This window comes from Cuculus canorus, chromosome 6 (genome assembly GCF_017976375.1).
Source record: "Cuculus canorus isolate bCucCan1 chromosome 6, bCucCan1.pri, whole genome shotgun sequence".
Lineage (NCBI taxonomy): Eukaryota > Metazoa > Chordata > Aves > Cuculiformes > Cuculidae > Cuculus > Cuculus canorus.
The window spans coordinates 33,863,911-33,880,808 of record NC_071406.1 but is presented as its reverse complement, the minus strand read 5'-3'; the positions used below and the strand labels follow the sequence as shown (position 1 = coordinate 33,880,808).

At 37.5% G+C, this 16,898-nt stretch overlaps 1 protein-coding gene across 1 annotated transcript in view; it reads right to left on the bottom strand.

The window, feature by feature from the left end:
* Window positions 1-221: 221 nt before the first annotated feature.
* STAT4 (signal transducer and activator of transcription 4) overlaps window positions 222-16,898 on the bottom strand; it is a 41,088-nt gene continuing 24,411 nt past the window's right edge. Inside the window, exons 10-23 of the mRNA XM_054070560.1 lie at window positions 16,766-16,825; window positions 15,449-15,466; window positions 15,276-15,369; window positions 14,397-14,441; window positions 11,182-11,265; window positions 10,310-10,408; window positions 8,961-9,096; window positions 7,821-7,873; window positions 6,935-7,029; window positions 6,355-6,491; window positions 5,780-5,971; window positions 4,588-4,654; window positions 3,982-4,090; window positions 222-1,861 (exon numbers count right to left, since the gene is read on the bottom strand). Of these exons, the coding sequence (XP_053926535.1) occupies window positions 1,835-1,861; window positions 3,982-4,090; window positions 4,588-4,654; window positions 5,780-5,971; window positions 6,355-6,491; window positions 6,935-7,029; window positions 7,821-7,873; window positions 8,961-9,096; window positions 10,310-10,408; window positions 11,182-11,265; window positions 14,397-14,441; window positions 15,276-15,369; window positions 15,449-15,466; window positions 16,766-16,825 (1,216 nt within the window). The 3' untranslated portion in view covers window positions 222-1,834. The remainder of the gene's footprint in view (window positions 1,862-3,981; window positions 4,091-4,587; window positions 4,655-5,779; window positions 5,972-6,354; window positions 6,492-6,934; window positions 7,030-7,820; window positions 7,874-8,960; window positions 9,097-10,309; window positions 10,409-11,181; window positions 11,266-14,396; window positions 14,442-15,275; window positions 15,370-15,448; window positions 15,467-16,765; window positions 16,826-16,898) is intronic.

Below are 16,898 nucleotides of genomic sequence, written 5' to 3'. Positions count from 1 at the left end.
TCTCCTGAGGTTTAGATGGTAAAAAAAAATAAAGCACCCCTCTTTTTGTTTGTATTAAGATTGTGAGAACGGGTTAGAATGAAAAATGATGCAGTTGTTGATACAAGGTGAAGTTAGGTTTGCTGCTTTAGAAGTCTGTGTTACTGCTTGTAGTTCAGACTTGAGATCAACAAAAAGGTGGCAAGATCTATTTTTGTTGTAGCTTGGAAAAAAATTCACAAAAGTTCAGGTATTCAGCTTTAAGACAAAATCCAATTTTATTTATACTGATCATATAAATTACAGATGTTACCAAACTATATACAGCATTGCTTTTGTTCCTCTGGAAAACTGTTTATATATGATGCTTTCTGACAGAAAATTATGATCCGCAGCTTGCTTTGAATCACTCAGATTAGTAAACAGAGACATGTTCAGTCATTTAAAATCTACTTCCAGGTATCACAGAAGTATCTCATTACTCTCTTTCCATTCATTTGCTTTCAACTAACATGTGAGAGTAAGTAAGAAGGGAGAAATGAAAGTAAAATTCAGGTCTTGGTGATTTGGGCAGGTTATGTTTTCATCCCAGATGTCTAATTTGTACTGACTCAAGAAGAGCATGAGGTACAAATAGCCAAATGTTTATTTTAAGAACTTTGCATACTGTAACCAAATATTCTGCAGACAAGAATTAAATTTTCAAAGAGTCTGCATACATGAAATGCAGTAGCCTTGGAACTGCCTGTTTGTTATACTATTAACATACTTTGTTATACTATTAACAGAGTTTTTAGGGATAATGTTGGAGGACAAAAAGCCAACAAAACCAAACAACCCAAACCCAACAGTAAACAGTGCCTGAAAGAAAGAAAGAAGAAAAGTTAAGAAGGCTATTTACCACTTACAGGAAAAGTATTCATTCTGCTAGTAAATGAGTCTCTGAGAGGCATATAATATCCTGTCATGTAGCACAAATGACCCAGCTCTTCAGCAACTGTTTTTAAAACAGCTTTCCATTCTGCGTTTACCAGATAGTATCCAAGCTCAGTCAGATCAGGATTTTTTCTTTTTAGATTTTCTGCTAGTACTTGCTGTTGTATCTGAGTACTCCATGCACAAATGGATTTACTTCTGCAACTATTTTTGAGAGGGGTAAGTTTTACTTGCCGTCTCTTCCAGTGGCAAAATGCAGACAAGCTTCTTGACACAAGTTTTATGTCTGTTTCCTTTCTGGAACTCCCTTCTCTTCCCAGGCTTGCCTGCCTGCCTTCCATAACTTTTGCTGTGGTGGCAGATAAAGATCTATGCTGAAGGTAGTTAGTCTTTGGAAAACAAGCAAACTCTGGACACCTATGGTGCATTTGAACAGACGGATCTTCACTTTAAAACAGATCTTCACTTTAAAAGATAAGCTAGACCAATCACATACAAGATGGTGATTAAACAGAAACTTTTAAACATAAATCCTAATTTCCCAAAAATCAAAATATCTTTAGTTATCTTTATATGCTATTCTCAGAATCAAAGCATTTACTTATACTTTTGTATTACAGCAATTCTATGGATGATAATTCTGCAAGTAAAATTTATTTCTGCTGGACCCTCTGAAGTCAAATAACCTCCAAGCCTTTTATCAGTGAGGACAGTGATTTTGACATGCAGGAGGCTATTTGCAATCCCTAGGGAGAAGATTCCTGCTCTACATAGTACTGATAACAGGAAGAGACCCAAGGATAACATCAGAATGGTTTACAGGAAATGCTGATTTACAAAGATGATGAAAAAACCCATTCACTGCATCTTTGACCCATCCAGTGTGCACACGATTACAAACTTGTCCAGTATGTGAACTTCAGTCAGTTGAGTAAGGAGAACTCAGCTAGAAGAAAAGAAGTAAAAGATTAGTCTCATGGCAGTTACTACTGTTCATTCAGAAATAACTGCAGATGAAGCCTCCTCTGGCTCAAGGTAACTGCAGTGTCATTTTGACAATGTAATGCAAACTGGTACAGATATGAAGGTTCTTTTTCTAGTTCTGTACAAAATACAGGAATGTTCATTAGAAAATACTGTGTGGGAAACAGTTGCAAGAAAAATTATATGTATTGATATATGAATTCCTGTGGTTCTTGGAGGCTACAGATATATATAGCCAAGTTCTTCCTAGCATCTTTGTTTTTGCGATGGTTAGGGAAGTCTGGAGGAGGGCAAACAGAAGGGAATTTAGCAAGGCTGCAGAAAGTACACCTTGCTAAGATTGAGTTACTGAATTGTAGGATTGTTTTTCCTGCTGCAGATTTCACTCTTCTCTGCATCTTACACAGGGTTTTTTATTGGCATCTCATGGAGGAAAAGTGCAGACTGTCTGCTTGCTGTACTTAGCCAGCTCTTCTGCAGAGTAGATTATATTGTGTGAATCTGGGATAATAAAGAAAAATCAATCCTCTCTGATTTCCTCATTCCCATTTACCATGAATGGGAAAGGAAGGAAGGAATTCTTTAAAAATCTTCCAAAACTGTTTTCCCTCCTAATTTTTAGCACAACTTGAAAACATTTCTAGCTAGAGCCTCCAGAAATCCACCTACCATGTAGCAGCACTGAACCACTTCTCTAGTACCATTCAAAACTGCAGAATGATTGTATTTGACCTTCCCAATTCATTACCAAGCACATTTATTTTTCTGTGCAGTTACAAACCCAAAAGACTGCAATGATCACAGCTGTTTTGGAAGCTCTGGACAGAGCTGGTTTGAAAATTACTGTGCATGCTAAAAGTAACTAAAAAATGGTGTGGAGCCTGATAATAAACAAAAGCAAAGCCATTTATCCTTCTCATTGCTGAAACTCTGGGAACTGCATATGTAGCTCACAAACACAGCTCAGAGGTTCATAACTGTTTTCATATGTATAAACCAAACAACAAATTAGTGAGGATGCATCTCTGATTGGGTGTAGTAGATTTTAATGCAGAATTTTCTTTTAGGCTGGTATTTTAATTTTAGGTGAAGAACTAGTTTATCATAAGCACTATCAGAGAAAAAGAAGAAGCAAAAAAGATATTTTGCTCTTGAAAAGATTTTCAGCTTGAGGTATATTAAAGAAATCTTCTGTTTGTATAGAAAGTCTAACCGTGCTTCCAGTCATTGACAGTAAGGATTCTGGTTTAGTTTTGTTCTGTTTGTGGGTGAGGAGGAGTGTTTACAAAGAGGGATTTGATGGAGAGCTGACAGGCATTTAAACAGCCATTTTAAGATCATAAGTAATTGAACATACAGAAAACTAAGAGCTAGTATTAAAAAGGAAGTTTTCTTTTAGAGCTGTTAAAACCAAACGACTGCTGTGTTTGGTTTGACAGAAGTCTGCTGGACAAATCCCCAGAGGTATACTTCAGTGCTTTAAGTACTCAAAGCCACAATGATTCAAAACACAATTTCAAGTCATTAAAAGAGGAAAGTATATTTAATAGGACATTAGTACAGTATTTTCCCAATCTTTCTTTATAGTTAGTGAATATTAGTTTTATTTGCTAAAACATGTTTTAGTTGAATTTAATTTCTTCCTTCATTACCCCATGTAGAAACTTGCAGCACTAAAAAGTTGTGCAAGTCTGCTAAACTGGAAAGTGTCATGTACCTTGTGCAGCTTCCCTGAATGAGCCAAGTCCTTTCTACTATCTTCAGAATTAGTGTAATTGTTATGTATTTGTCATTGTATTGGCTTCATGCGTGCAAGGGCTCAGATCTTTCAATTATGACATTCATGGTTCACTGGCCAGTGTGCCAGACAATTTCACATAACAGAGTGCTTTGGAGTATGCTGGCAGCATCTCCTCCAATTTAGAATAGGAAACGTCTGCACCGTCGTTTCAGAATGTTATACAGCAAGAATGAGCTATCATATTTTCCTAATCATACAAGCAGCCTTTTTATAACCTGCATCTGTTGTACATGTCCCATTTGCTTAGTATTAACTTATTAATTGAGAAGTTTATAACATACGGCAGTTTCGATCACCGTGGGACTCAGGTGTTCTCTCAGCACAGCATAAACGCTTGGAGACATTGGAAGAAGATCTGATGGAGAATGTGGATCTGTAGAATCATTTAAGCTTAAAAAAAACACAAAAATAAAAACCAGAAAAATAATCTTGAAAGCAACCTAAATCCCTCCTACTTGATGCATAGCAGAGGAGTATGGTGAATGCTTATTAAGAAAGGTAAGCCTGTACTTGGGCTGGCTACTGGCTTTGTAAGCATGTGCCAACAACCTGGTATACATTTAAAAATGTAGGAGATAGGACCAAGGGAAGAGAGGATAAACCTGACTGTAATATCAGGAGGCAGTAAAAGATATTGGAGTATTGTAAAGTCTGCATTCAACTTTTACAAATGTTTTGCCACATGAATGGGGAATGCACTGTAGAAGTGAAGTTCTTTACTTCTCTTTCTTGTCTTTAGCAGTCCTTGGCCAAATGAAAGCACACAATATGCTGCTCTCTCTCTCAACTATTTGAATTGGAGAAGGGAGGCAGGGAAAACTTTGAAACAGTATGTAAATTTAATAAAAATAACATTTGAAGTATAAGACATCTGTAAGGCTACTTACATTTTGGAAACTGGGATAAATACGGAAGGAACATAACCTTTGCCTCCTCCATCTGAGGGCTTTGAGACTAGAAGTAAATATTAGAGAAATTAAATATTGCCTAGTAATTTTATTATTTATTTGAAGTTGATTATCTGCGTTAAGTGCTGCAGACCTGCTTATGTTTAAATAAGCAGCCATAAAAATGAGGGGAATTCCTGAGATTAGTCTTTTGAATTCAGGTCTTAGTCATGTAATTGACTGTCCTCCCTTGATAAGAATATCTCAGAACAGTAACCAATGAAAGAGATCTCGTTAGGGCTTCAAAAGCAAATATAACATAACTCTACAAGCTTGGTACATCTGAGCCTTTAGATTTCAGTTCTGCAAATGGTCGTGTGGAGCTCTGTCTCTACAGATACAGCTTCAGAAATGTCTTTTGCATGAAATTAAGCAAATAAATTAATTTTTAGAGGATTGGAGCATTAAGAAAAGTCCACTGAATTAAAATGAGGAGGAAAAACATTTCTGGCCTCCAAATAGTTTCAAGTAGTGTAGGAATTTGAAAGTCCAGAAGAGAGTGTATTATCTCTAAAGATAATCAAAATTTAAGGGCTTTTTTTTGAGAGAGAGGGGGACAGTTTGATTGAAAAGTGGCCTGACTCGTAGCTTGGACAAAAAAGAGCAGAGGCCTGAATGTATTCGGAGCCAATCTCATCTAGCTACTTTGTATTTTCCAGTGCAGTTGCCAGGGGTTATACTGCTGGAATAAAGCAGATCTTCCAAGCTGTCTGGAAAATACAAACTTTACTTGAAATTAAAGAGACAGCATGCTAGAGAGTAACACTATTATGAAACCCATAAGCAGGATGACTTTTCAGTTTCATCTCCTTTGAACACTTGAGCACTGAATTTTGTAATGCATCAACCAGGAAAAAACCCCTTGTTTTTGACTCTTTCTACCCTGAGATATATTTCTTAGCTTCTTTTAAATACCGTTGTCATCACCTCTAATGTAACCTCTAATATCAAGGATGTATTCACAAAATGAAGCTGTCTAAATGACAGACACATATTAAAACAGTTCTTTTGAAGATGCCAGTTAAAGGAGGCATCTTAATCTGTTTCTTCCTCTTCCCACCCCCTTCCTCAAATTGCCTCTTGACTTTGCAGCTGCTTTGCAGAAAGGGTACACACAGAAATGGGGCCCCACCTTCGTTTGGCTGACAGCTGTAGTGTCTGCCAAAGGCCTTATCTTTGGGAATGTCTGGATACAGATACTTCAGAGGGTTTTCAGGAACATTATCTGCCATAATAACTTTGTAGTCGCGCAGTATGTCAGCAAAAGGGAGTGCAGATAAGCGACCTTTGTTATAGGGTTCCACTGAATGAAATGTTACGTCTCCTGTAAAAATATAAAGGTACCATAACCACTGAGAACTGGTAGATCAGCATCTGCAGTTGGAATGCTTTTTTGTCTTTCTTTTGCCATTTACATTGGCATGGGTTTTACCTGTTGGTACCAATGTTGTTATAGTATCTTTCAAGTTATACTTTCTGCAGACATGCAAAAAAATTTAAAGCCTGCACTAAGCAGGTGCACCTCCTAATGAACTTGTATAGTTAATATAAAGAACTGAGAGGTAGACGTTCAGAGTTTTGGTTTGTGTTTCAGTAAATGTGATATTTGTGTCTTGCCCAAAACCATACTAAGATATCATGGCTCCTGTATTACAGATGTATTGCAGAATTTGAGGTATATGTTATTTTTTAAGAATTTATACTCACCATTTTCTAACTGATCCACCCAAGTGAAGGTAATTCCACCCAGATTGCTTTCACTAAACCTTAATAAAAATGTTCCTGGTGTCTTGTCTTTGAGCAAAATTCGTTCCTTCTCTTTGCTTACAAATCCCATCACATACCTGAAGTGTAATAGGAAATCATGGGTTTGCTTTTGGAAAAAAAAATAGAGTTCAATCTGTGCAATGCATCTGGCCAAACTTTATATAGCTGTTCAAAGCCCGGTTACAAAAGCTTTATAAGGCCTTGAAACTACGACAAAAGCTTCACGGGAGTTACATGTGGAAAATGGCATTAAGCACAAAGTACTATGGCACGATAGCATTTCTTACACTACTTGACTGTACACTGACAGAGCTGATAAACAGATCTAAACCTGCATTTCTAAGAGATTCAGTGGTGTTCCCTGTTGGCAAAAATTTTGGAGAGTTATAAATGGGAAGAGGGAGACAGAAGTCTTAAACTTATTTCAAAATCTCTTCTGCATAGCTAAAACTGAGATTAGTAAAGAAAAAAAAGACAAAGCAGAGAGATATCAAAATACAGCTGTTTCATTGTTGCTCACCCATCAATCCAAAGAGGAAGAATGTGTTTCTTAATTAAGTCCAGGATTGCTTCAAGCCAAACCCAAAAGGTAAAAGACTTTCCAGGCAAATGTTCCTAATCGTTAAAAAAAAAGAAAATACTCAAAACACAAAAAATATCAAAACACAGAAGAAGAAAATTGTGAGAATATTGTTACCCAGTATCCACAACATGATCATCTTAGTTGCTTAAGAATAATTTAGTTTGTTCAAGTGAGAATGACAAATCTGAACTGTTGTTTTGAGTGATCTCTCTCTCTCAGCCTGCCATAGGAACAATTGATTGTTAAGATATGCAATGGAAGCACCTCATTTTTCAAGGAAAGAAATAATCATATTTGTTATCTCTTCCTGGTTATAAAATTATATTTTGAGAGAATTGGTGATGAGAAGGTTGAACTTCCTTCTACGTTCTATACATATTTAAATAATATAGGTAATATGAATAAAATTAGTTTATCTGTCTTTCTCAATAACTTTTCCATTTCTCATCAAAGCTACTGGATATATTGACTGACTTAAAATAATTCAGATCACAGGTATGAAAATTTACTCTATGCTTTATGAAAATGTATTGTATGCTTTGATAGTGCAATCTATCGATCAGTTACAGCAATATATAAAGCACACTGCAATGACAGTTCTGATCTCTGTAGCAATGTAATTAAGTACATCTCCTAGCCCAAGCTTTAAACCTTTGGAAATACGATTTTTCTGTTTAAATTTTTACAATGAATGTGATTGTGCTGGAGTACAAGTCCTGTATATTGCAAGTAGTAACCTCATCTAGTACCATCAAAGAAACAGTTAGGCACGTACACGAGCGTTAAGAGAATGAAGAGTCTAGTTTTACTTTCGGGACCATACCTTGCAGAACTTTGCCCAGGATAGCTGATAATCACTGTAACTGACCTGTTGTCCTGAAAGGGGAAAAAAGTAATTCTGAAGCTTTACAATAGATATAGGTTGATAACTGTATAATTGCTGGGAGGAGAACAGTACACCCAGACTTGGAGTGGGATTGAGAGGGTCATGCTAAGGGGCAGTAGATCATTTTTTCTGTATCCTTTTGAAGCAGCTGATAATTGCAGTTTTGGGAATATTTACCTAAAGTAGTCTGAGACTTTGTTTTTGCAACACTGTGTGCTCAGTTTCAGTTTTTAGCCCAAGTGTTACTTCTCTTGACCTTCACTCACACTTGAGCTTCCATTTTGTAAGACAATTTATTTTTTCTTTCAATGATTCTTGCTGATTTACAATGGTGCCTCTCAGCTCCACTATCTCCACTACGCAAGATATCTCCAAGAAACCATCAGAAAAAGTGACTGCTATCCACAGAAACCAGTCTTCCCTTCCCAGCTTTGAAAGCAATAAAAGTAAAGATTCCTCTGTCTTTCACAAATGCCTTTGTTCTTGCCCAACAGTAGAGGTATTGTTTCACCCTCAGCTTGGAGTTTCAGCTCACAATACATTTTATAATTTTTTCTTCTCCAGAAACAGGTAAGAATTTCTTTTCTTCTGCCAGCTTTCCCTAAGGCCTCTCCCCTCTAGGGTACATTGACATGTAAGTGTTCAATAGTTCACCTCATTGATGTTACAGGGCCTCTTTGTTGTGCTGTCACTAGGGAAGAATGGGTCCCAGAGTTAAACATATCCACAAGGATGGGTATTTAAAATGAAACAAAACCCAAACTAAACCCCATAAGCAAGCAAGAAGACTTCCTTTTGATTTCAGATGCATGAGATAATTACTTGCTACAAAAACAAAATAACATCACATTTCTCTGATGCCCTCTTTCTTCAGTTTAGCAGCCTGGAAGTTTAGAAGTTGAATCACTTCGTGGTAAGAATAAGCTGATATGTGCTTTTCTTTAAAGGCAAAAAATGTCATTGTGGCATTTTTGAAGCCAGCCCTGGAAGTGGAGGTCATGCTTAAGGTCATTACTTCTGACCAGCAAATATAAGAGCCCAAAAGCAAATAAAATGTGTATATTTCTACAATCTTACCCGTAAGTTTCTCTGCCAGCATGCTGAGCTGCTCAGAATTGAGTCCACGTCCAACATACGATGAAAATTGCCAGCTCAGTACTTCTAAGAGCTGACTTAAAGTGGCAGCAGGGGGATTGTTGAAGAAAGACAAATTCTGTAATAGAATTAGTGCTTTGCTTAGACAGTTAGCACCCATGAAATATTCTACAGGCTGTCAAAGAAGGCTGCAATTACTCAAACAGAATCCAGTAGTGTTAGAAGAGAGGGATATGGGGAGAACACATTGGTGTTAATAATTGCTGGTCCCCCCCACACTGCAGCCACCCAGCAAGGTCCACTTGGGTGCCTGGGCAGAGCTGCAAGGGGAGGGAAGAGAGGGCACTCCTAGAGAGAGTGAGAATCTATGTGCATCTTGGATGATAAAACACCTTGCTAAGATTCTCATAGTATCATAAGTTAAGACAGTGAAAATATGCCTAAAGCCTATCCAGTAAATCTAGATGCTCTCCCTGTAATGTTTGGTGCATGAAATTACCAAACCATTATGTACTCGTATAACAATATATTGTTGAATTATTTGGCTCATCTTAGTTTTTAATTTTTTAGTTTGATTTCTGGACTGTACATGTGATTAACATACTGAAGACTGTGCAGAAGACTCTTTGGAGTATCACAGAGTGATAATGAAATCCAGGCTGCCAGTCAGCTAGCCTGCTGTGCACACTCTATGGTAAACAATCTTACCCTTTCTCTCCCCCAAACATCTACATGACTTCCACTAATCCCTGACTGAAAGCCTGAGAGTTATTGGCAGCACCATTCTACAGTCTGCAAATACAGTAACAAGTGACTTAATGTAAAATATGCACTGAGCTGGCAGGAGCCCGAAAATGAAAGATTCTGCTTTTGCTCATAGTTAGAGCCACTAGAAGGTGCTACCTAACAGTTATGATCTTCTCCATAGAAAGCACTAGCTCCTGTAAAATGCATGAGGGAAAGCAGCACTTAAGTACAGTACAGACCCATCTATACACCTACTTTGACAGTTTTGAATAGTACCAGTAATAAACCTGCATCCAAAAAGACAAATTCAAACTAAAACAGCTGTGGAGAATGGCTACCATGTTTCCTTAGTTTAAAAACTACTACAAAAAAGGAAGACTAAGTGTGCATATGAGTTTATATCTGGGTAGGGAACAAAAGGTAAAGCAAACAACATTAAAGTACGGTGTTGATGACAGTGTACATGAGAAAAATAAGGCCAGTTAATGAGGGAAACACATCCTTCTCATAATGAATATATTTGGTAACCAAATATTAGAAATGTTAAAATACATAAAGTCAGTACTTGCATACTGAAGACCTACCTGAGGATCATTGGTTGATAGATTGTACCAAATAATAGAAGCCCACGCGTTGGGTAGTTGGCTGACATTGGAGATCATCACCACAGGCAAAGAGCTGGTCTGGTGGACAGAATGAATGCAGTGTGTAAATGCTGCTAAGGAAAGCATTAGTGCTGTGTTATGCTTTGTTTTCTTCTAGCTCCCTCTTCCTTTCTCCTTCATCCTTCCACCCCTCAAAACGCTGTTCTTTAGCCCGTGGAGCAGGACCAGCTGTTGGCAACTGGTGTCTAGCTTACATTTTAAGAGAGAAGTGGTGCCTCAGAGGGCGTTAAGGACTCAGGTTAGCTGGACTGAGACAGAAAGCCTAGCTGTAGCTGCACAACAACTGTATAGGCATGGCAGCCTGCAGCTAGAAGAGTGATTTGCAGCAGTCCTTATCACTAGAAGAGGTTCTAAATGTCCATTTTAAGCACATAGGGATGTCTTTAGCTTAAGGCTCGCATAGACTTCCTGTAGTGTGTTAATTTATAATACATAATGGAGGGATGTGCCTGCCAGTGAATATGGATTTTGTGAATGGATTTTGCCACGGACTTCAATGAATCCTACAGTCTTTGCTTAGTAAGAGGCATTATCTTTGCACAGAGTAAAAGAATTACTGTGAGGGCCAGTATTTGAACTTCTGAAGAGGAGGGCTAAAAATGTTACTGTAAACCTGTGTGTACTTCTTTCTGTCCAGAAATTCTGGGAATCTTGTGTCTGTTTACAGTTACTGCTGAAGACAAAATCTAGGATAGGTGGACTTCTGGTCTGGTCCCACATGGTTGTTCTCATGTTGTCTCCTAGCAAATACTTTTTATTCTTGCCCCAGAAAATCTGGCTGCAATACTCACTTCCAAATTGATAGTCAGTCCATACAGGCAGACCTGTGTTTCAAAGCTGATAGAGTGCAGTTCCTCGGTCACCATGTGAGGGCCCTGGGGAAGTGAGCAAGTTAGAAAACTGTGAACACACAGGTGAAGGAGAAAACCTGTTTGTAAAATACTGACATTAAATTAGTCCGGAACCAGTGTGTTTCCCTGATGAATCTGAAAAAAGCCTTGACAAGTGTTAAAGCAACACTTTTAAATTTTAGCATTTGCTTCCAGTGTGTTTAAAATGTTGCTTTTAAACAGTGCCCACACACAAGAACTTAATGGATTATTCTTTGTCTCTGGTAAAGACTGTCTCCAACTTTTCCTAAAATTTATTTATGCATTGACAGTTCCAATTTAAATAGAGGTGTTAAACATCAATAAGCAAACTAGAAACAAAACAAAAATCCACAGCTTTAATGACAAGTGGGCCCTCATCTTACAACATTTGTTGTAAGCGTAGTTAGAAAGTACTAACTAACTTCAAGTAGTTGAAGGAGCAGAAACCAAAATCATTAATCCAAAGTAAATCTCATGTTAAAAAATCCAAGTTCTTCTTGGATAGAAAAAAAGGAAAATTTGCTTGTGATAGTTGACTAAAGTTTGTACTACAAGTGTTTTGGTTTGTTACAAACCAGCATAGCTTGGTAAAGATCAGAATCTCTCCCACTTGGAAAACATCTTTTGAAACATGTTTCCATCCCCAAAATTCAAAGTATAAAAATCTATTTGTCACTTTCCTGTTTTGTTTGGGTTTTTCCTTCCATCACATATCTGTTTTGTCAGATTTTTTACAAGAGAAAAAATCCCAATCAAAATGTTTTCATTTACTGAAATACTCTGTTTTCAGTCAATGTAAAATAAAATTATTCCGTGGGGAAGTGCCTCATACAGGACACTGCAACAAAAGATACTATATAAATGAGAGGTTGACACCACAGGAGATCCTCAGGTATCTGAATAATAAACCTGCCTTGCAAAGGGAAAACCCTGCTTGGAAGTGAAGGCTTTTATGTGAAATACTCAACTATCAAATGAGCTCAAATATTTTAATATAGGTAGAATTGATCTAGCTCAACCTGTATTGTTCACACAAAGCTGAAAAGGATTGATGAAACTCCCCTTCCCTCTCCTCTCTGTCATGAGTTTGAAAAAACTTGATTTTTTATTATGGATAAATCATCCAGGCAAAAAGGCCTATCTGCATGAAAGGACAAATCTCAAATATAGAGAGCTTTTACTTTTTTTTACGAGGCAAGTCATAATTAACAACTGCACTCTTGGCTTACTAAACATCCTGTAAACAAACCAAGTTTTTATATTCACTGTTAATAAAAAAAAAAAAAAAAAGCTTGTTCATGCTAATAATTATTTCACAGGCTGTGATATCAACAAGGAAAGCTCTGGTTGAGGAAATCAGTTAGCAGTGAACCATGTCACATCTTAGCTGTCTTAATTCTCCACAGCCCTTTATATGTTTTATATAGTTATAAAGGCATAATGTGTGAAAGTGGGAGTAAAATGCTACCAAAAAGTAGAGCAACAATAATTTTACACCTACAGTTTTGCATTTTCTTGTCTTCATGCAAATGATGTTATAAGTAGCAAAGTAACTGGGAGGTGAGGCTGGAGTTTCAGTATTGCTAATCAGGTTGCAAGTTATTCCGTTCAGAAACAGTGTGAAGCACACACAAGTACCTTCTGCTTCAGGTTTTTGGTCAAAACTATCCATGCTGATCCCACCTTCGCTTTGTACTAAAAGACTGCTTGTAAAAACTTCTATATGTGTATAACTACACCTATTTGGACTGTGATAGAGGTGATTTTTTAAATTATGTTAAATTTCTTTCGAAACTTGCTAATACAACTTTACCCTCAGCACTTCTACTGTGCAGAAAAAGTTACTCTGAAGTTGAGATATCTTTAAACTGTTAGAGGCAATCTCACTTCCTAGTCAAGCAGAAGCATTCATAGAAGCATCTTACGATTTCAGCTACCTTAGGAGCCACTAATTGTTCTGGTAGCACTGGCACGGGCTGTGCCATTGGCTGCAAGCTTCTGGCTCTTGATTCAGTCAGAGATTTATCTGCTAAATAGCAATGCTAAATTTACGGTGATGGCCCATGGCCAGCCTAGAATTTGTGTGTGCTTGCAATCTTCCCCTCTCTGCTTCCTGCCTTTAGTTGTGGGATGAGGCCATCCTGCCTTCTCCCCTGCTGCGGCAGATCTACCTTCCCCTCCTGCCAGTGGTGCAGAGGGTGAACGGATGGAGGCAGCAGCCTTCTTGCCCGTGAATTCTGATTTTGTCTGTGATAGTGAAAGCACTTGAGGGAATCACAGTTTGTAGGAAGCCAGAGCAGAGAAGCGGGGTGCAGGGTGGACCTGTGTGGGTGGTGATGAGCTGGGCAAGGGAAGAAACACAGAGTAGTGGTTGGGATGTGAGGGGTGCTGGAGGGTAACACAGGAATGGAGGGAGCACTCTGTGGAGGAGGTGGAGGTAGGGGCAAGGAGTTCTAGGTGTGGATTAGCGCCAATGTTAATACTACTGATTTCTGTTCTCCACAAAGCAAGAACGTGTGGATTTTAATCTCTTCTCTAGGAAGCAAGCACTTGCAGTACCTGTTCACCTTACATGACAGGTGGTATGGGCTTGTCTCTGAAATCTAGGTGCTGCCACATACCTGCTGGTTTGTTAGGGGTAAGTCCTCATAGTACAGTATCACCACAGGAGGGGAACCTACCACCAGATTCAGATGAATATTGTTAAACTAAGCATGCTTTTTCTTATACCCTTACTTCAGCTGCAAACTTGGCCAACAGAAAATATATTTAAAGAACCATTCCTATAGGAAAAATTGTTCCACCAAAAACTTAAAAAGCTTATTTTTATCAAAATGTGAATGACCAAATAGATGGGCATTCAAGAGGAATGCATACATTCAGATTATTACTTCCTATCATAACTTTTTCAATATACAAATTTAAGGCATGTAATTAAAATTTCTATGAGTAGTTCTGAAAATTTCTCATTATACTTACACTATCATATAATAACTGGGCCCCGTACTTGTTATAAGGATAACATCTATTTCAAAATCTAGCAACGTATGGTTACTCTTTGATTGTAATAAAATCCAGTCTGAAATACTTGTGAGAAAGTAATCAGAAGTAACATGTAAAATAAATGCACAAACCTCATTTCCTTTGCTTCCAGCACTTGATTTCATTTCCTTGGGTTGCTGTATAAAGCAAAACAATATTTATGTGCTAAGGAAACTATAGACAGAAGTACACATAAAGAACATAATCTGCAATTATGATGTTCTTAGTATAACAAGGTTTTATTTGAAGTATACAAATAGGCTGTAATGAAGGCTCTGACACTATGCCTTGGAAAGTCTATTCAGTGAATAGTCTTTCGGTATTTTTAAATAATTTTTAAAGAAACTATATTAATGTAACAAATCATCAATGAGGGTTCTTTCTAAATGTATAATACAAAAAAGAATGAAAGACCATCGATCTCCATCTCATTTTGCGCAACTACACTGATGCACTGCATCTATGGTTAAGCAAAAAAAATCCCATAGGTAAGGGAGTCTGGTCAGAAAGCACAACTCACTGGGATATTAGAGAAGTTACAGAAGCAGTACTATAGTCTCTCAGAAGACAGTTATCATAGGCATTAATTTCAGCTGATCTAAAGCATTCGATTTTATGTTTACCCTAGACAATGGTGGTGTGGCTTGATTTTGGGTTTTTTGCTTCGTTTGTGTGGTTTTTTGCTTCGTTTGTGTGGTTTTTTAACAAGATGCAGTTTCTGAGAAGCTGTATAATTTAGTATCATTAGTCTTTTATTTTTCTGGTGTTAATTAGGATTTGCTTCATCATATATAGTCTTATTTTATGGAATGGATAAACTATGGAAGGTGATAAAGACGTTCTTAGACTAAACTTTATGTATAAAGAAATACAAAAGGAGTGTAGTAATGCAGTTCTCACTGCATAGTTTTTAGAGAATCCTTTATTTCTTTACCAGAGGAGGATGACAGGAGAAAAGCAGTCAAACTTACCAAATGTCGAAATTCTACTGACAGGCTTCCATTTGCAGATTCATCCATGTTCATTGCCTTCACATGCGTTCCACACAGAACGAATCTACGATTACTATGGAGGACATCACACTTATGTACTCAAATAATATCATACTGGATAATTTAAGAAATCTGATATTTTGTTTTCTTACCTTACAGTTGAAACATTCCTAAAACAGAAGAGGGGCAGAGGGAAGGAACAGGTTGTGAATCAGTAAAATTGTAAGCCATAAATTGTACTGAGAAATGTATCTTAAGACAGCAGCTTTTGCCTTGTCAAAGTTAATTTGTATTGCCAATATAACTGCAATTTTTGAACTAAAGAACTGAAATTTGTGCTGTCCAATTAGACTTCTGCGCCTGGCCAGATGAAAGTAGTATATGTTTATGTAGTTTCTTTCCTGCTATTGGAATGATATGCAGGTATTCAAAGCTGCAGTACTATCTAATTGCCTGCCTGCCTGTGTTTTGGTACAGTAAAAGCCTGTGGAGACAGCTCATGGTATACTGGGGGAACATGCACAGCAGTGAATTGGACAGTACATAGCTTTTGAGAGAAACAGTCCTGGCTTCTCTCCTGCTTCTTCCTCACCGTGTGTTTTCCTTCCCTCTTTTGGGCCAGCCCCAATGTTTGTGCACTCAAGGTGGTTTTTAGGGGCCTGCAGAAGCACAACAGCCAGAAAAGGGAGATAGCTGGTACCTGAGGATGGTGGGTGGTGAGGACTCGGATCATCTTTGCTTACTTTGAAATCATACCTTGACATCAAGTCTTCTGCCCTATCTTTCATCATGTCAGGGTGTTCTGATCTATCTGTAATCAAGCTTGCTCTACAGTACTGGGTGTTCCTCAAAATAACGTACTTTGCTGAGAGAAGATACGTCACCTCAAACAGAAATACTCCAGACAGCATTAACAATGTTTTCACAATCACAGTATAGAGAGAGGCTCTAAAAGGAGGAGTTTATGTAGCAGTCGTAGTTTTGGGCCAGGGTAAAAGTCTGTGACTTGCCATATTTACTAATTGCAACACTAGTTTTTTAAGCATGAGCTCATGTACCACTTGCAGCAGCTGCACTGAAGGTACTGGACCTACTAACCCAAGCAGAGGTAAGTGGTATTTCAAAACTAACTATTCTATAAATACCATTTAAAGTTTTTGAGTGATGCTAGTGTTTCAGACTGATGATTTTTATGTAAGTCTTGACACAAATCTTATATGGAAATCTTGCCTCCAATTTGAAAATATCAGTTAGGCATGGCAACTTTTTCTTAAAAAGACAAAGAAATCTTCCACATTAAAAAAAGGAAAGCATTACTCTGAAGTAGTTTTAACTTTTTTTTTTTTTTTTTGGTTGGTTTGTTTGTTCTGCCTTTTAGAGCAACTTCTAAAGCAGACAGAGTAGCAATTGAGAAGCCTGTGTTATCTCTGTAGGGAGAGAGAGAATATCTTCACTTTAAAGTTTCTTACTTGTCAATAGTTGCTTTCACTCTGATCTGGTAATTCAGCTCTGACAATTTAATTAGCAACCTTCAAAATAGAAAATGTAAAAGTCAATATTAACAGAATAAATTTCTCACCAGAAAATGTTAGAGACCATTAG